Raw genomic sequence first — 16,075 nt, forward strand, 5'->3', positions numbered from 1 at the left:
TAGGGGTGGGGTCAATGGAATGCAGCCACTCCACAGGCTTAGCCACTAGGGGTGGGGTTAATTGAATGCAGCCACTCCACAGGCTCAGCCACTAGGGGTGGGGCCAATGGAATGCAGTCACACCACAGGCTCAGCCACTAGGGGTGGGGCCAATGGAATGCAGTCACACCACAGGCTCATCCACTAGGGGTGGGGTTAATGGAATGCAGTCACACCACAGGCTTAGCCACTAGGGGTGGGGCCAATGGAATGCAGTCACACCACAGGCTCAGCCACTAGGGGTGGGGTTAATGGAATGCAGTCACACCACAGGCTTAGCCACTAGGGGTGTGGCCAATGGAATGCAGTCACACCACAGGCTCAGCCACTAGGGGTGGGGCCAATGGAATGCAGTCACACCACAGGCTCAGCCACTAGGGGTGGGGTTAATGGAATGCAGTCAAACCACAGGCTCAGCCACTAGGGGTGGGGTTAATGGAATGCAGCCACTCCAAAGGCTTAGCCACTAGGGGCGGGGTTAATGGAATGCAGTCACACCTCAGGCTCAGCCACTAGGGGTGGGGTTAATGGAATGCAGCCACTCCACAGGCTTAGCCCCTAGGGGTGGGGCCAATGGAATGCAGCCACTCCACAGGCTCAGCCACTAGGGGTGGGGCCAATGGAATGCAGTCACACCACAGGCTCAGCCACTAGGGGTGGGGTTAATGGAATGCAGCCACTCCACAGGCTCAGCCACTAGGGGTGGGGTTAATGGAATGCAGTCACACCACAGGCTCAGCCACTAGGGGTGGGGTTAATGGAATGCAGTCACACCACAGGCTTAGCCACTAGGGGTGGGGCCAATGGAATGCAGTCACACCACAGGCTCAGCCACTAGGGGTGGGGCCAATGGAATGCAGTCACACCACAGGATTAGCCACTAGGGGTGGGGCCAATGGAATGCAGCCACAGCAGTATGTGCACTGATTGGCTCTCTGAGCACCCTTATGACACGAGAGCAGCACTGCTTACCAGGCCATTGGTGTGGTTACACATGTCCCACAGAGGGATTAAAGCCAGCGTCACCCGGGATCCATCCTCTGTCGGGATCTGATTCTGACGCGTCATGACAGATGATACCGCCCACCTGCAGCCAGAGGAGGGAACAATGCATTAATAACTGTTTCTGTTATTTACTCACCAGTAACACGTGTGGAGTGTCTGCTGATACTCTAAATGCTTTATATTAGAGTACATATGGTTAGTCAGTAACAGAAGTAGCTTAGTGCTTAGGTCATCAGATTTGTGTCCATTTATTTATACAGGCAGAAAGCCACCTTCATAGAAACATGATGTATGAAGTAATATAAAAAGCATAATTCTGTGGTAGGATTAAGCAGTATTATTATTATTATTATTATTTATTGCATTTATAAAAGCGCCAACATATTACGCAGCGCTGCACAAGAGATAAATGGGGTAACATACAAGGTAGGACATACAGGAAACTCACAAGAAAACACCATGCAAATGATTTGATAACAGTCCAGTGTCATAGGTCAGAATAGAGACTGTTCTAGTCCACAATAGGGGTGAGAACAGTCTCTATTCTGACCAATGACACTGGACTGTTATCATATCATTTGCATGATCCTGTTTTGTTGTGAGTTTCCTGTATGTCCTACCTGTATGTTACCCCATTTATCTCTTGTGCAGCGCTGCATAATATGTTGGCGCTTTATAAATACAATAAATAATAATAATACTGCTTAATCCTACCACAGAATTATGCTTTTTATTTTACTTCATACATCAAGTTACTATGAAAGTGACTTTCTGCCTGTATAAATAAATGTACACAAATCCGATGACGTTGTTCACAGAACACTTTTCTCCGTCACTGTTGGAGAGATTTCCGCACTTCCTGTTTGGATAGGAAATGTTGGGACTCGAGGAAGCCATTAAATTCCCCCAAATACTCTCCCCCTTCCCACACACCATCTACAATGAAGCAGGGCATTGCAGAGGGCAAATACTTCCTCTCTATTCCTTACATCCTTGTCACTTTCTACAGCTTTAGAATCAGAATCCTCTTTATTCGCCGAGTACGTGGTTGGCGTATCTGGAATGGATTGTGGTACACACGGCAATGGCAGGAGAGCAAGAGACATACATGGCATAGAAGGTGATACACACGGCAATGGCAGGAGAGCATGAGACATACATGGCATGGAAGGTGGTACACACGGCAATGGCAGGAGAGCATGAGACATACATGGCATGGAAGGCGGTACACACGGCAATGGCAGGAGAGCATGAGACATACATGGCATGGAAGGCGGTACACACGGCAATGGCAGGAGAGCATGAGACATACACAGCATGGAAGGTGGTACACACGGCAATGGCAGGAGAACATGAGACATACATGGCATGGAAGGTGGTACACACGGCAATGGCAGGAGAGCATGAGACATACACGGCATGGAAGGTGGTACACACGGCAATGGCAGGAGAGCATGAGACATACATGGCATGGAAGGTGGTACACACGGCAATGGCAGGAGAGCATGAGACATACATGGCATGGAAGGTGGTACACACGGCAATGGCAGGAGAACATGAGACATACATGGCATGGAAGGTGGTACACACGGCAATGGCAGGAGGACATGAGACATACATGGCATGGAAGGTGGTACACACGGCAATGGCAGGAGAGCATGAGACATACATGGCATGGAAGGTGGTACACACGGCAATGGCAGGAGAGCATGAGACATACATGGCATGGAAGGTGGTACACACGGCAATGGCAGGAGAACATGAGACATACATGGCATGGAAGGTGGTACACACGGCAATGGCAGGAGAGCATGAGACATACATGGCATGGAAGGCGGTACACACGGCAATGGCAGGAGAGCATGAGACATACATGGCATGGAAGGTGGTACACACGGCAATGGCAGGAGCATGAGACATACATGGCATGGAAGGTGGTACACACGGCAATGGCAGGAGAGCACGAGACATACATGGCATGGAAGGTGGTACACACGGCAATGGCAGGAGAGCATGAGACATACACGGCATGGAAGGTGGTACACACGGCAATGGCAGGAGAGCATGAGACATACATTGCATGGAAGGTGGTACACACGGCAATGGCAGGAGAGCATGAGACATACATGGCATGGAAGGTGGTACACACGGCAATGGCAGGAGAGCATGAGACATACATGGCATGGAAGGTGGTACACACGGCAATGGCAGGAGAACATGAGACATACATGGCATGGAAGGTGGTACACACGGCAATGGCAGAAGCATGAGACATACATGGCATGGAAGGTGGTACACACGGCAATGGCAGGAGAGCATGAGACATACACGGCATGGAAGGTGGTACACACGGCAATGGCAGGAGAGCATGAGACATACATGGCATGGAAGGTGGTACACAGGGCAATGGCAGGAGAACATGAGACATACATGGCATGGAAGGTGGTACACACGGCAATGGCAGGAGAGCATGAGACATACACAGCATGGAAGGTGGTACACACGGCAATGGCAGGAGAGCATGAGACATACATGGCATGGAAGGCGGTACACACGGCAATGGCAGGAGAGCATGAGACATACATGGCATGGAAGGTGGTACACACGGCAATGGCAGGAGAGCATGAGACATACATGGCATGGAAGGTGGTACACACGGCAATGGCAAGAGAGCATGAGACATACATGGCATGGAAGGTGGTACACACGGCAATGGCAGGAGAACATGAGACATACATGGCATGGAAGGTGGTACACACGGCAATGGCAGGAGAGCATGAGACATACATGGCATGGAAGGTGGTACACACGGCAATGGCAGGAGAGCATGAGACATACACGGCATGGAAGGTGGTACACACGGCAATGGCAGGAGAGCATGAGCCATACATGGCATGGAAGGTGGTACACACGGCAATAGCAGGAGAGCATGAGACATACATGGCATGGAAGGTGGTACACACGGCAATGGCAGGAGGACATGAGACATACATGGCATGGATTGTGGTACACACGGCAATGGCAGGAGAGCATGAGACATACATGGCATGGAAGGTGGTACACACGGCAATGGCAGGAGAGCATGAGACATACATGGCATGGAAGGTGGTACACACGGCAATGGCAGGAGAGCATGAGACATACACGGCATGGAAGGTGGTACACACGGCAATGGCAGGAGAACATGAGACATACATGGCATGGAAGGTGGTACACACGGCAATGGCAGGAGAACATGAGACATACATGGCATGGAAGGTGGTACACACGGCAATGGCAGGAGGACATGAGACATACATGGCATGGAAGGTGGTACACACGGCAATGGCAGGAGAGCATGAGACATACATGGCATGGAAGGTGGTACACACGGCAATGGCAGGAGAGCATGAGACATACATGGCATGGAAGGTGGTACACACGGCAATGGCAGGAGAGCATGAGAAATACATGGCATGGAAGGTGGTACACACGGCAATGGCAGGAGAACATAAGACATACATGGCATGGAAGGTGGTACACACGGCAATGGCAGGAGAGCATGAGACATACACGGCATGGAAGGTGGTACACACGGCAATGGCAGGAGAGCATGAGACATACATGGCATGGAAGGTGGTACACACGGCAATGGTAGGAGAGCATGAGACATACATGGCATGGAAGGTGGTACACACGGCAATGGCAGGAGAGCATGAGACATAAATGGCATGGAAGGTGGTACACACGGCAATGGCAGGAGAACATGAGACATACATGGCATGGAAGGTGGTACACACGGCAATGGCAGGAGAGCATGAGACATACATGGCATGGAAGGTGGTACACACGGCAATGGCAGGAGAGCATGAGACATACATGGCATGGAAGGTGGTACACACGGCAATGGCAGGAGGACATGAGACATACATGGCATGGAAGGTGGTACACACGGCAATGGCAGGAGAGCATGAGACATACATGGCATGGAAGGTGGTACACACGGCAATGGCAGGAGAGCATGAGACATACATGGCATGGAAGGTGGTACACACGGCAATGGCAGGAGACATACATGGCATGGAATTTGGTACACACGGCAATGGCAGGAGACATACATGGCATGGAAGGTGGTACACACGGCAATGGCAGGAGACATACATGGCATGGAAGGTGGTACACACGGCAATGGCAGGAGAGCATGAGACATACATGGCATGGAAGGTGGTACACACGGCAATGGCAGGAGAACATGAGACATACATGGCATGGAAGGTGGTACACACGGCAATGGCAGGAGGACATGAGACATACATGGCATGGAAGGTGGTACACACGGCAATGGCAGGAGAGCATGAGACATACATGGCATGGAAGGTGGTACACACGGCAATGGCAGGAGAGCATGAGACATACATGGCATGGAAGGTGGTACACACGGCAATGGCAGGAGAGCATGAGACATACATGGCATGGAAGGTGGTACACACGGCAATGGCAGGAGAGCATGAGACATACATGGCATGGAAGGTGGTACACACGGTAGTGACAGGAGAGCATGAGACATACATGGCATGAAAGGTGGTACACACGGCAATGGCAGGAGAACATGAGACATACACGGCATGGAAGGTGGTACACACGGCAATGGCAGGAGAGCATGAGACATACATGGCATGGAAGGTGGTACACACGGCAATGGCAGGAGAGCATGAGACATACATGGCATGGAAGGTGGTACACACGGCAATGGCAGGAGGACATGAGACATACATGGCATGGATTGTGGTACACACGGCAATGGCAGGAGAGCATGAGACATACATGGCATGGAAGGTGGTACACACGGCAATGGCAGGAGAGCATGAGACATACATGGCATGGAAGGTGGTACACACGGCAATGGCAGGAGAGCATGAGACATACATGGCATGGAAGGTGGTACACACGGCAATGGCAGGAGGACATGAGACATACATGGCATGGAAGGTGGTACACACGGCAATGGCAGGAGAGCATGAGACATACATGGCATGGAAGGTGGTACACACGGCAATGGCAGGAGAGCATGAGACATACACGGCATGGAAGGTGGTACACACGGCAATGGCAGGAGAACATGAGACATACATGGCATTGAAGGTGGTACACACGGCAATGGCAGGAGGACATGAGACATACATGGCATGGATTGTGGTACACACGGCAATGGCAGGAGAGCATGAGACATACATGGCATGGAAGGTGGTACACACGGCAATGGCAGGAGAGCATGAGACATACATGGCATGGAAGGTGGTACACACGGCAATGGCAGGAGAGCATGAGACATACATGGCATGGAAGGTGGTACACACGGCAATGGCAGGAGGACATGAGACATACATGGCATGGAAGGTGGTACACACGGCAATGGCAGGAGAGCATGAGACATACATGGCATGGAAGGTGGTACACACGGCAATGGCAGGAGAGCATGAGACATACATGGCATGGAAGGTGGTACACACGGCAATGGTAGGAGAGCATGAGACATACATGGCATGGAAGGTGGTACACACGGCAATGGCAGGAGAGCATGAGACATACATGGCATGGAAGGTGGTACACACGGCAATGGCAGGAGAGCATGAGACATACATGGCATGGAAGGTGGTACACACGGCAATGGCAGGAGAACATGAGACATACATGGCATGGAAGGTGGTACACACGGCAATGGCAGGAGAGCATGAGACATACATGGCATGGAAGGTGGTACACACGGCAATGGTAGGAGAGCATGAGACATACATGGCATGGAAGGTGGTACACACGGCAATGGTAGGAGAACATGAGACATACATGGCATGGAAGGTGGTACACACGGCAATGGCAGGAGAGCATGAGACATACATGGCATGGAAGGTGGTACACACGGCAATGGCAGGAGAGCATGAGACATACATGGCATGGAAGGTGGTACACACGGCAATGGCAGGAGAACATGAGACATACATGGCATGGAAGGTGGTACACACGGCAATGGCAGGAGAGCATGAGACATACACGGCATGGAAGGTGGTACACACGGCAATGGCAGGAGAGCATGAGACATACATGGCATGGAAGGTGGTACACACGGCAATGGTAGGAGAGCATGAGACATACATGGCATGGAAGGTGGTACACACGGCAATGGCAGGAGAGCATGAGACATACATGGCATGGAAGGTGGTACACACGGCAATGGCAGGAGAACATGAGACATACATGGCATGGAAGGTGGTACACACGGCAATGGCAGGAGAGCATGAGACATACATGGCATGGAAGGTGGTACACACGGCAATGGCAGGAGAGCATGAGACATGAGACATACATGGCATGGAATTTGGTACACACGGCAATGGCAGGAGACATACATGGCATGGAATTTGGTACACACGGCAATGGCAGGAGACATACATGGCATGGAAGGTGGTACACACGGCAATGGCAGGAGACATACATGGCATGGAAGGTGGTACACACGGCAATGGCAGGAGAGCATGAGACATACATGGCATGGAAGGTGGTACACACGGCAATGGCAGGAGAGCATGAGACATAAGACATACATGGCATGGAAGGTGGTACACACGGCAATGGCAGGAGAGCATGAGACATACATGGCATGGAAGGTGGTACACACGGCAATGGCAGGAGAGCATGAGACATACATGGCATGGAAGGTGGTACACACGGCAATGGCAGGAGAGCATGAGACATGAGACATACATGGCATGGAAGGTGGTACACACGGCAATGGCAGGAGAGCATGAGACATACATGGCATGGAAGGTGGTACACACGGCAATGGCAGGAGGACATGAGACATACATGGCATGGATTGTGGTACACACGGCAATGGCAGGAGAGCATGAGACATACATGGCATGGAAGGTGGTACACACGGCAATGGCAGGAGAGCATGAGGCATACACGGCATGGAAGGTGGTACACACGGCAATGGCAGGAGAACATGAGACATACATGGCATGGAAGGTGGTACACACGGCAATGGCAGGAGAGCATGAGACATACATGGCATGGAAGGTGGTACACACGGCAATGGCAGGAGAGCATGAGACATACATGGCATGGAAGGTGGTACACACGGCAATGGCAGGAGAGCATGAGACATACATGGCATGGAAGGTGGTACACACGGCAATGGCAGGAGAGCATGAGACATACATGGCATGGAAGGTGGTACACACGGCAATGGCAGGAGAACATGAGACATACATGGCATGGAAGGTGGTACACACGGCAATGGCAGGAGAGCATGAGACATACATGGCATGGAAGGTGGTACACACGGCAATGGCAGGAGAGCATGAGACATACATGGCATGGAAGGTGGTACACACGGCAATGGCAGGAGAACATGAGACATACATGGCATGGAAGGTAGTACACACGGCAATGGCAGGAGCATGAGACATACATGGCATGGAAGGTGGTACACACGGCAATGGCAGGAGAGCATGAGACATACATGGCATGGAAGGTGGTACATACGGCAATGGCAGGAGAGCATGAGACATACATGGCATGGAAGGTGGTACACACGGCAATGGCAGGAGAACATGAGACATACATGGCATGGAAGGTGGTACACACGGCAATGGCAGGAGAGCATGAGACATACACGGCATGGAAGGTGGTACACACGGCAATGGCAGGAGAGCATGAGACATACATGGCATGGAAGGTGGTACACACGGCAATGGTAGGAGAGCATGAGACATACACGGCATGGAAGGTGGTACACACGGCAATGGCAGGAGAGCATGAGACATACATGGCATGGAAGGTGGTACACACGGCAATGGCAGGAGAGCATGAGACATACATGGCATGGAAGGTGGTACACACGGCAATGGCAGGAGACATACATGGCATGGAATTTGGTACACACGGCAATGGCAGGAGACATACATGGCATGGAAGGTGGTACACACGGCAATGGCAGGAGACATACATGGCATGGAAGGTGGTACACACGGCAATGGCAGGAGAGCATGAGACATACATGGCATGGAAGGTGGTACACACGGCAATGGCAGGAGAGCATGAGACATAAGACATACATGGCATGGAAGGTGGTACACACGGCAATGGCAGGAGAGCATGAGACATACATGGCATGGAAGGTGGTACACACGGCAATGGCAGGAGAGCATGAGACATACATGGCATGGAAGGTGGTACACACGGCAATGGCAGGAGAGCATGAGACATACATGGCATGGAAGGTGGTACACACGGCAATGGCAGGAGAGCATGAGACATACATGGCATGGAAGGTGGTACACATGGCAATGGCAGGAGAGCATGAGACATACATGGCATGGAAGGTGGTACACACGGCAATGGCAGGAGAGCATGAGACATACACGGCATGGAAGGTGGTACACACGGCAATGGCAGGAGAGCATGAGACATACATGGCATGGAATTTGGTACACACGGCAATGGCAGAAGACATACATGGCATGGAAGGTGGTACACACGGCAATGGCAGGAGACATACATGGCATGGAAGGTGGTACACACGGCAATGGCAGGAGACATACATGGCATGGAAGGTGGTACACACGGCAATGGCAGGAGAGCATGAGACATACATGGCATGGAAGGTGGTACACACGGCAATGGCAGGAGAGCATGAGACATAAGACATACATGGCATGGAAGGTGGTACACACGGCAATGGCAGGAGAGCATGAGACATACATGGCATGGAAGGTGGTACACATGGCAATGGCAGGAGAGCATGAGACATACATGGCATGGAAGGAGGTACACACGGCAATGGCAGGAGAGCATGAGACATACATGGCATGGAAGGTGGTACACACGGCAATGGCAGGAGAGCATGAGACATACATGGCATGGAAGGTGGTACACACGGCAATGGCAGGAGACATACATGGCATGGAAGGTGGTACACACGGCAATGGCAGGAGAGCATGAGACATACATGGCATGGAAGGTGGTACACACGGCAATGGCAGGAGACATGCATGGCATGGAAGGTGGTACACACGGCAATGGCAGGAGAGCATGAGACATACATGGCATGGAAGGTGGTACACACGGCAATGGCAGGAGAGCATGAGACATACATGGCATGGAAGGTGGTACACACGGCAATGGCAGGAGAGCATGAGACATACATGGCATGGAAGGTGGTACACACGGCAATGGCAGGAGAACATGAGACATACATGGCATGGAAGGCGGTACACACGGCAATGGCAGGAGACATACATGGCATGGAAGGTGGTACACACGGCAATGGCAGGAGAGCATGAGACATACATGGCATGGAAGGTGGTACACACGGCAATGGCAGGAGAGCATGAGACATACATGGCATGGAAGGTGGTACACACGGCAATGGCAGGAGAGCATGAGACATACATGGCATGGAAGGTGGTAGGAAGGCGGTACACACTGCAATGGCAGGAGAACATGAGACATACATGGCATGGAAGGTGGTACACACGGCAATGGCAGGAGAGCATGAGACATACATGGCATGGAAGGTGGTACACACGGCAATGGCAGGAGAGCATGAGACATACATGGCATGGAAGGTGGTACAAGTACATACACTACAGATATACATGCATAGCGTTGGTAAAGACTACATCGATACAGGAGAAGGGGGCACCAGGGGTCAGGCTGAGCGCCGGGAGAACAGTTGCCCATGGACTATACTATGGGGCCCAGTCAGGAGGACTGCCGGGGGGGGGGGGGGGGGAAGTGTCCCTGGAGGGGACTGTCCTGAAGCGGCGGCCTAATGGGAGGGGCTCAGAGAAGAATCTGCCTGGGTGGGAGGGGTCTTGTGAAATCTTGGTGGCTCTTTTCCTCATTCTGGCGGTGTGGAGGAGGTCCAGGGGAAACAAGGGGCGTACCGATGATCTTTTCTGCAGTGCTAATTACTCTCTGCAGATTATACTGGTCGCTAGCGGTCGCCCTTGCATACCAGACAATGATGGTGGAGCAATAGATGAACTCAATTGTGGCGGTGTAGAAACTGGTGAGCTGCCCTCTTGGGATACTGAATTTCTTCAGCTGCTGCAGGAAGAATAGCCGCAACTGAGCATTCTTCTGGATTTTGGTGGTATTCTGCCCCCATCTTATGTCACTTGTTATCGTACTGCCCAGGAACCGAACACACGGCACCCCTGGAGACTTCAGTCTCACCAATGAGGACTGGGGGGGGGAGGGGGAAGAGAGTTTGACAGTCTTGGCCGCATTGAGGACAAGATTATTGTTCATGCGCCAGTTACAACTTACACCATATAAAGCTCCTGGTCAGGGCTGTGGAGTCGGATCAATTTTGGGGTACCTGGAGTCAGTCGTAAAAAAACCAAACACAACAAAAACTGTACTGACTCCTAATAAATTAAAACCGTAATTAAAAAAAAATTCTAACACAATGTTCTATTTCTTAGATGATAATCACCATAAATAATGTGTATATACAGTAATAGCTGTGCTTAGCTGACAAAAAATGAAACAAACCAATCAAAAAAAGTCACTTGTGCTACTGCAGTCAATGCAGGTGGAGGATAACCGTCTTCTTTCAGTCATGGTCAGTGGTTGGCTGAAGTCGTTTGTTGTGAAACTACTGTAATCACTACATAAAGCACACAAATGGCCCTGATCAAAAGTTTACATCCCCCAGTCCTTACTACCGTGTATTGCCCCCCTTTACCATCAATGCCAGCGTGAAGTCTTTTGTGGTAGTCGTGGATGAGGCTCTTTACCGTCTCAGACGGTAAAGCTGCCCATTCTTCCTGGTAAAAAGCCTCCAGTTCCAGTAAATTCTCTGGCTGTCTTGCATGATCTGCACGTTTGAGGTCTCCCCAGAGAGGCTCCAAGATGTTGAGGTCAGGAGACTGAGATGGCCACTCCAGAACCTTCACTTTATGTTACTGTAGCCAGTGACTGGTCGACTAGGCTTTGGCCTCAATTCACTAAGATCATGCTGGAGATAATAAGGCAAGAGAAAACTTACCTCCACACAGTGAGAGAGTTATCTTATCTCTTCATTCCTTATGTTACCTCCTCTGTAGTTAATTTACCTCCTCTGTAGTTATTTTCACACGCAGCTAATGAACAGCCTGTCTTTAACTCTGGAGTTATTTTAAGGATTGGAGAGTTAATTTAAAGACAGAAGAGTTAACATTAGGTTTGCCTGAGGTAAAATGTTTCCTGAATACGACATGCCTCATCACCATGGTAACAACTCTAGAAGAGTTATTAAAGACAGGAGATAAGCTTAGTGAATTGATGCCATTGTGTTTTATGATCCTCATGTCCAAGTACATCCCATGCTCAGCTTCCTGGCTGATGAGTGCAAATATTCCTCCAGTATACAGTATTTTGATAACTTACTGCATTTATATTGCCATCAATTCTCACCCAATGTCCTGTGCCTTTGTAGCCCACACATCCCCAAAACATCAGCGATCCACCACCATGTTTCACAGTAGGAATGTGTACCCTTCACCATAGGCATTGTTGACGCCTCTCCAAATGTAGTGTTTATGGTTGTGGCCATAAAGTTTAGTCTCTTTACTCCAAATGACACTGCGCCAGAAAGAGGTTTAAAGGACAACTGAAGTGAGAGGTGTATGGAGGCTGCAATATTTACTTCCTTTTAAGAAATACCAGTTGCCTGGCTGTCCTCCTGATCCTCTGCCTCTAATTCTTTTAGCCATAGCCCCTGAACAAGTATGCAGCAGATCAGGTGTTTCTGACATTGGTTGCCAGGAAACTGGTATTGCTTAACAGGAAATAAATATGGCAGCCTCCATCCCTCTTGCTTCAGTTTCCCTTTAAGTCTCTGCGTGGTTTGCAATTGCCACAGAATATCCTGCTTACAATAAGCCATAGTAATGGCTTTGTTGTGGCAACTCGGCCATGCAGCCCATCTCTTGCCAAGTGCCTCCTTATTCTGCATCTTGAAACTACCGCACCACATTTTTCCAGAGAGTCCTGAGGTTCAACTGAAGTGATTTGTGGGTTTTCCTTGTATCCCGAACAATTCTTCAGGCGGCAGTTGCTGAAATTTTAGTTGGTCTGCCTGACTGCGGGTTGGCTTCACCAGAACCCATCATTTTCCACTTCTTAGATTTTGGTATTCTTAATTCCTTGCACATTTTCTTATATCGCTTTCCTGTTTATATTATAGAGTTCAACTACCTTTTCCCGCAGATCCTTTGACATTTAATTTGCTTTCCCCGTGACTTAGAATGGAAAAAACCTCAGTGCAGCACTGGATGAAAGATGGGAGGGTCTCTTAGGAGTCCAGAAACTCATTGACCTTTTATACACCCCTCCTAATTACAATACGGGACTGTATCAAGGGACCTCGATGACAAAAGAAACCCACAAAGGAAGAGCAGGAGCCCGATATGGTGTTATTATTTCGGACAAATGAAATAATGAGAAGGAGAGGCAGTCACTCAGCACGTGTGGGGAAAAGCCGTCCCGCACTCGGGTCTTGTGGGGTAACCTCCTACGGATGGTCGCTCACAGACTCTTCCCTCCAAAAGGGTAGGCATATACTTGTACAGGGTGGTGAGAGGTGCCCAGTGTATGAGGGAGGAGTGAAGATGAATCACAGCTGGGAAATCAGTCGACTAATAGAGTCACTCTAATTGTTTACAGCTATCGGCACATTACTGGCCTGAGGAAGTGGTATTATAGCCCACGAAACGCGCGCTATGAATAGATTTATCCTTGTTACACAGGCTCAGAGCAAACCTTAGCCTACTATTTCCCTCCATATTTTCATTCATTTTCACTCATCCCTCACACACTGGACGCCTCTCAGCACTGTGTACCACTAATTACAGATCACAGGTGAAGATGGCTCCCTTTAATAACCATTACAACACGTTTGTGTGCATGTTATCAGGCCAACTCCCCAGGGAATGTAAGTTATCAGGGCCAATTGGGTAGCGATGAGGAATTGGAAACTGTAAGCACAGTAAGAATAAAGCCTGATGTGTAGTTGTGTCACTAGTAGGGATGGTCAGTGACATGCATACAATTCTGTGTTGATTCTAGGTCGGAGGATCGGAGGGGGCGGGCCAGCATGTACCTCTGGACAAGATCGGAGATGTAGGTCAAGCAGGTCCTGCGCACTGATTTGTAGGCCAAGCACAGTATGTTGAAGTGGATGGTGAGCCAGTGGAGGGATTTACAGAGGGGAGTCGTAGAGGCGGAGCGATGGGAGGAGGTGATCAGCCTAGCTGCCTCATTCATTACTGATTGAAGGAGAGCAATACAGTTAGAGGGGAGGTCTGATAAAACAGAATTGCACTAGTCTAGGTAGGAGATGACAAGGGCATGGATGAGGGAGTTCGGTGGTCAGGCATGGGCTCATGAGTTCTTAAAGCGGATCCGAGATAAAAAACTAACTAGAACAAGTAACTTGTCTATATATATCTTATCTAAAGTTTAGATAGTTTACACAACAAATCTAGCTGCAAACAGCTTCAATAGAAAATGATTATTTCTTCCTGTGATACAATGACAGCAGCCATGTTGTTTGTAAACATTACACAGAGGCAGGCTTATCTGTATCTGTACCTAATCCCCCCTCCTCCCCTCTGCTTCTGAAATCATTGGCTAGTAACACCTCCTGCCTAGACTGAGCTACCATGAGCCCTTGCTACTGCCAAGGCTCTCTGAAAACCTGTGGGCATGGTTTATTTAGTTTATAGGGAATTAGAGTATTAAAACAAAAAAGTATTTTGCTTGAGGAATGCCCTATAAACAATAGGAAAGGAACACAATTATGCAATGAGTAAAAGTTCACCTCGGATCCACTTTAAGGACTCAAATTCGTGATTTAAATGAGGCTTAATTGCTTCAGGTGTGCGGCTGGGAGAGAGGGGCTTACTTACACACAAGACCGCTGTCTTCTATGCATTCTATAACATCTTGCACACATCCTATTGGACGTGTTCCAAGACTCATTACCGCGCACTTCCTCCTTCCAACGCGTGCAAGAAGTTTGATACGCATAGAAGACAGCGGACTTATGGGTAAGTAACCCCCTCTCTCCCAGCCCGCACCTGAGGCAATTAAGCCTCACTTAAGTCAGAAATTAAAGTCCTTACGGACTGTTGAGCCGAACACTGTTGGTGTTGTCAGGGGACATGTAGGGGTGGATCCTGGAGATGTTGCGGAGGTAAAAGTTGCAGCATTGGGAAATACTTTAGATGTGGGGATCAAAGGACAGTGCAGAGTCCAGGGTAACACCTAGACAGGGGGATTTGGGGGTAGGGCGGATGGTAGTGTTGTCGATAGTGTAGTGCATATCTGGGAGGGGTGCAGCTGTGCGGGGCGGGAATATCAGAAGCTCAGCCTTGTCCAAATGAAGCTTCAGGAACCTGGCGGCCACCCAGAAGGAGATGGATGTGAGGCAGGTGGAGAACTTGTCCATGGTGGACAACACTCTGACATGGCCACCCAGAAGGAGATGGATGTGAGGCAGGTGGAGAACTTGTCCATGGTGGACAACACTCTGACATGGCCACCCAGAAGGAGATGGATGTGAGGCAGGTGGAGACCTTGTCCATGGTGGACAACACTCTGACATGGCCACCCAGAAGGAGATGGATGTGAGGCAGGTGGAGAACTTGTCCATGGTGGACAACACTCTGACATGGCCACCCAGAAGGAGATGGATGTGAGGCAGGTGGAGACCTTGTCCATGGTGGACAACACTCTGACATGGCCACCCAGAAGGAGATGGATGTGAGGCAGGTGGAGACACAGCATGTGTGGCTTGCTGCATCACGTACAAACAGGAGGAATACCACTGTGAAGTCTGCGGCCGGAGCGGAGTGAGGGGGACCCGCGGGTTGGCGGACTATCAAGGTAACCTGTGCCTGTATTTTGCTTGCTGCTGCGCAGCACAAAGATTGCTAAGAGCTGACGCTTATGACGCTTGAAAACCTGCCTGCTTGTCTGCTTACGCTTGTACCAGCTG

General features: G+C 50.0%; 1 protein-coding gene across 1 annotated transcript in view; it reads right to left on the reverse strand.

The window, feature by feature from the left end:
* The window catches only part of SETD3 (SET domain containing 3, actin N3(tau)-histidine methyltransferase), a 134,438-nt gene that overhangs the window by 25,606 nt on the left and 92,757 nt on the right, over positions 1-16,075 (reverse strand). The window contains exon 6 of the mRNA XM_068254991.1: positions 1,012-1,126. Within this exon, the coding sequence (XP_068111092.1) occupies positions 1,012-1,126 (115 nt within the window). The remainder of the gene's footprint in view (positions 1-1,011; positions 1,127-16,075) is intronic.

The sequence above is a fragment of the Hyperolius riggenbachi genome, chromosome 9 (assembly GCF_040937935.1).
Source record: "Hyperolius riggenbachi isolate aHypRig1 chromosome 9, aHypRig1.pri, whole genome shotgun sequence".
NCBI classification, from domain to species: Eukaryota; Metazoa; Chordata; class Amphibia; order Anura; family Hyperoliidae; genus Hyperolius; species Hyperolius riggenbachi.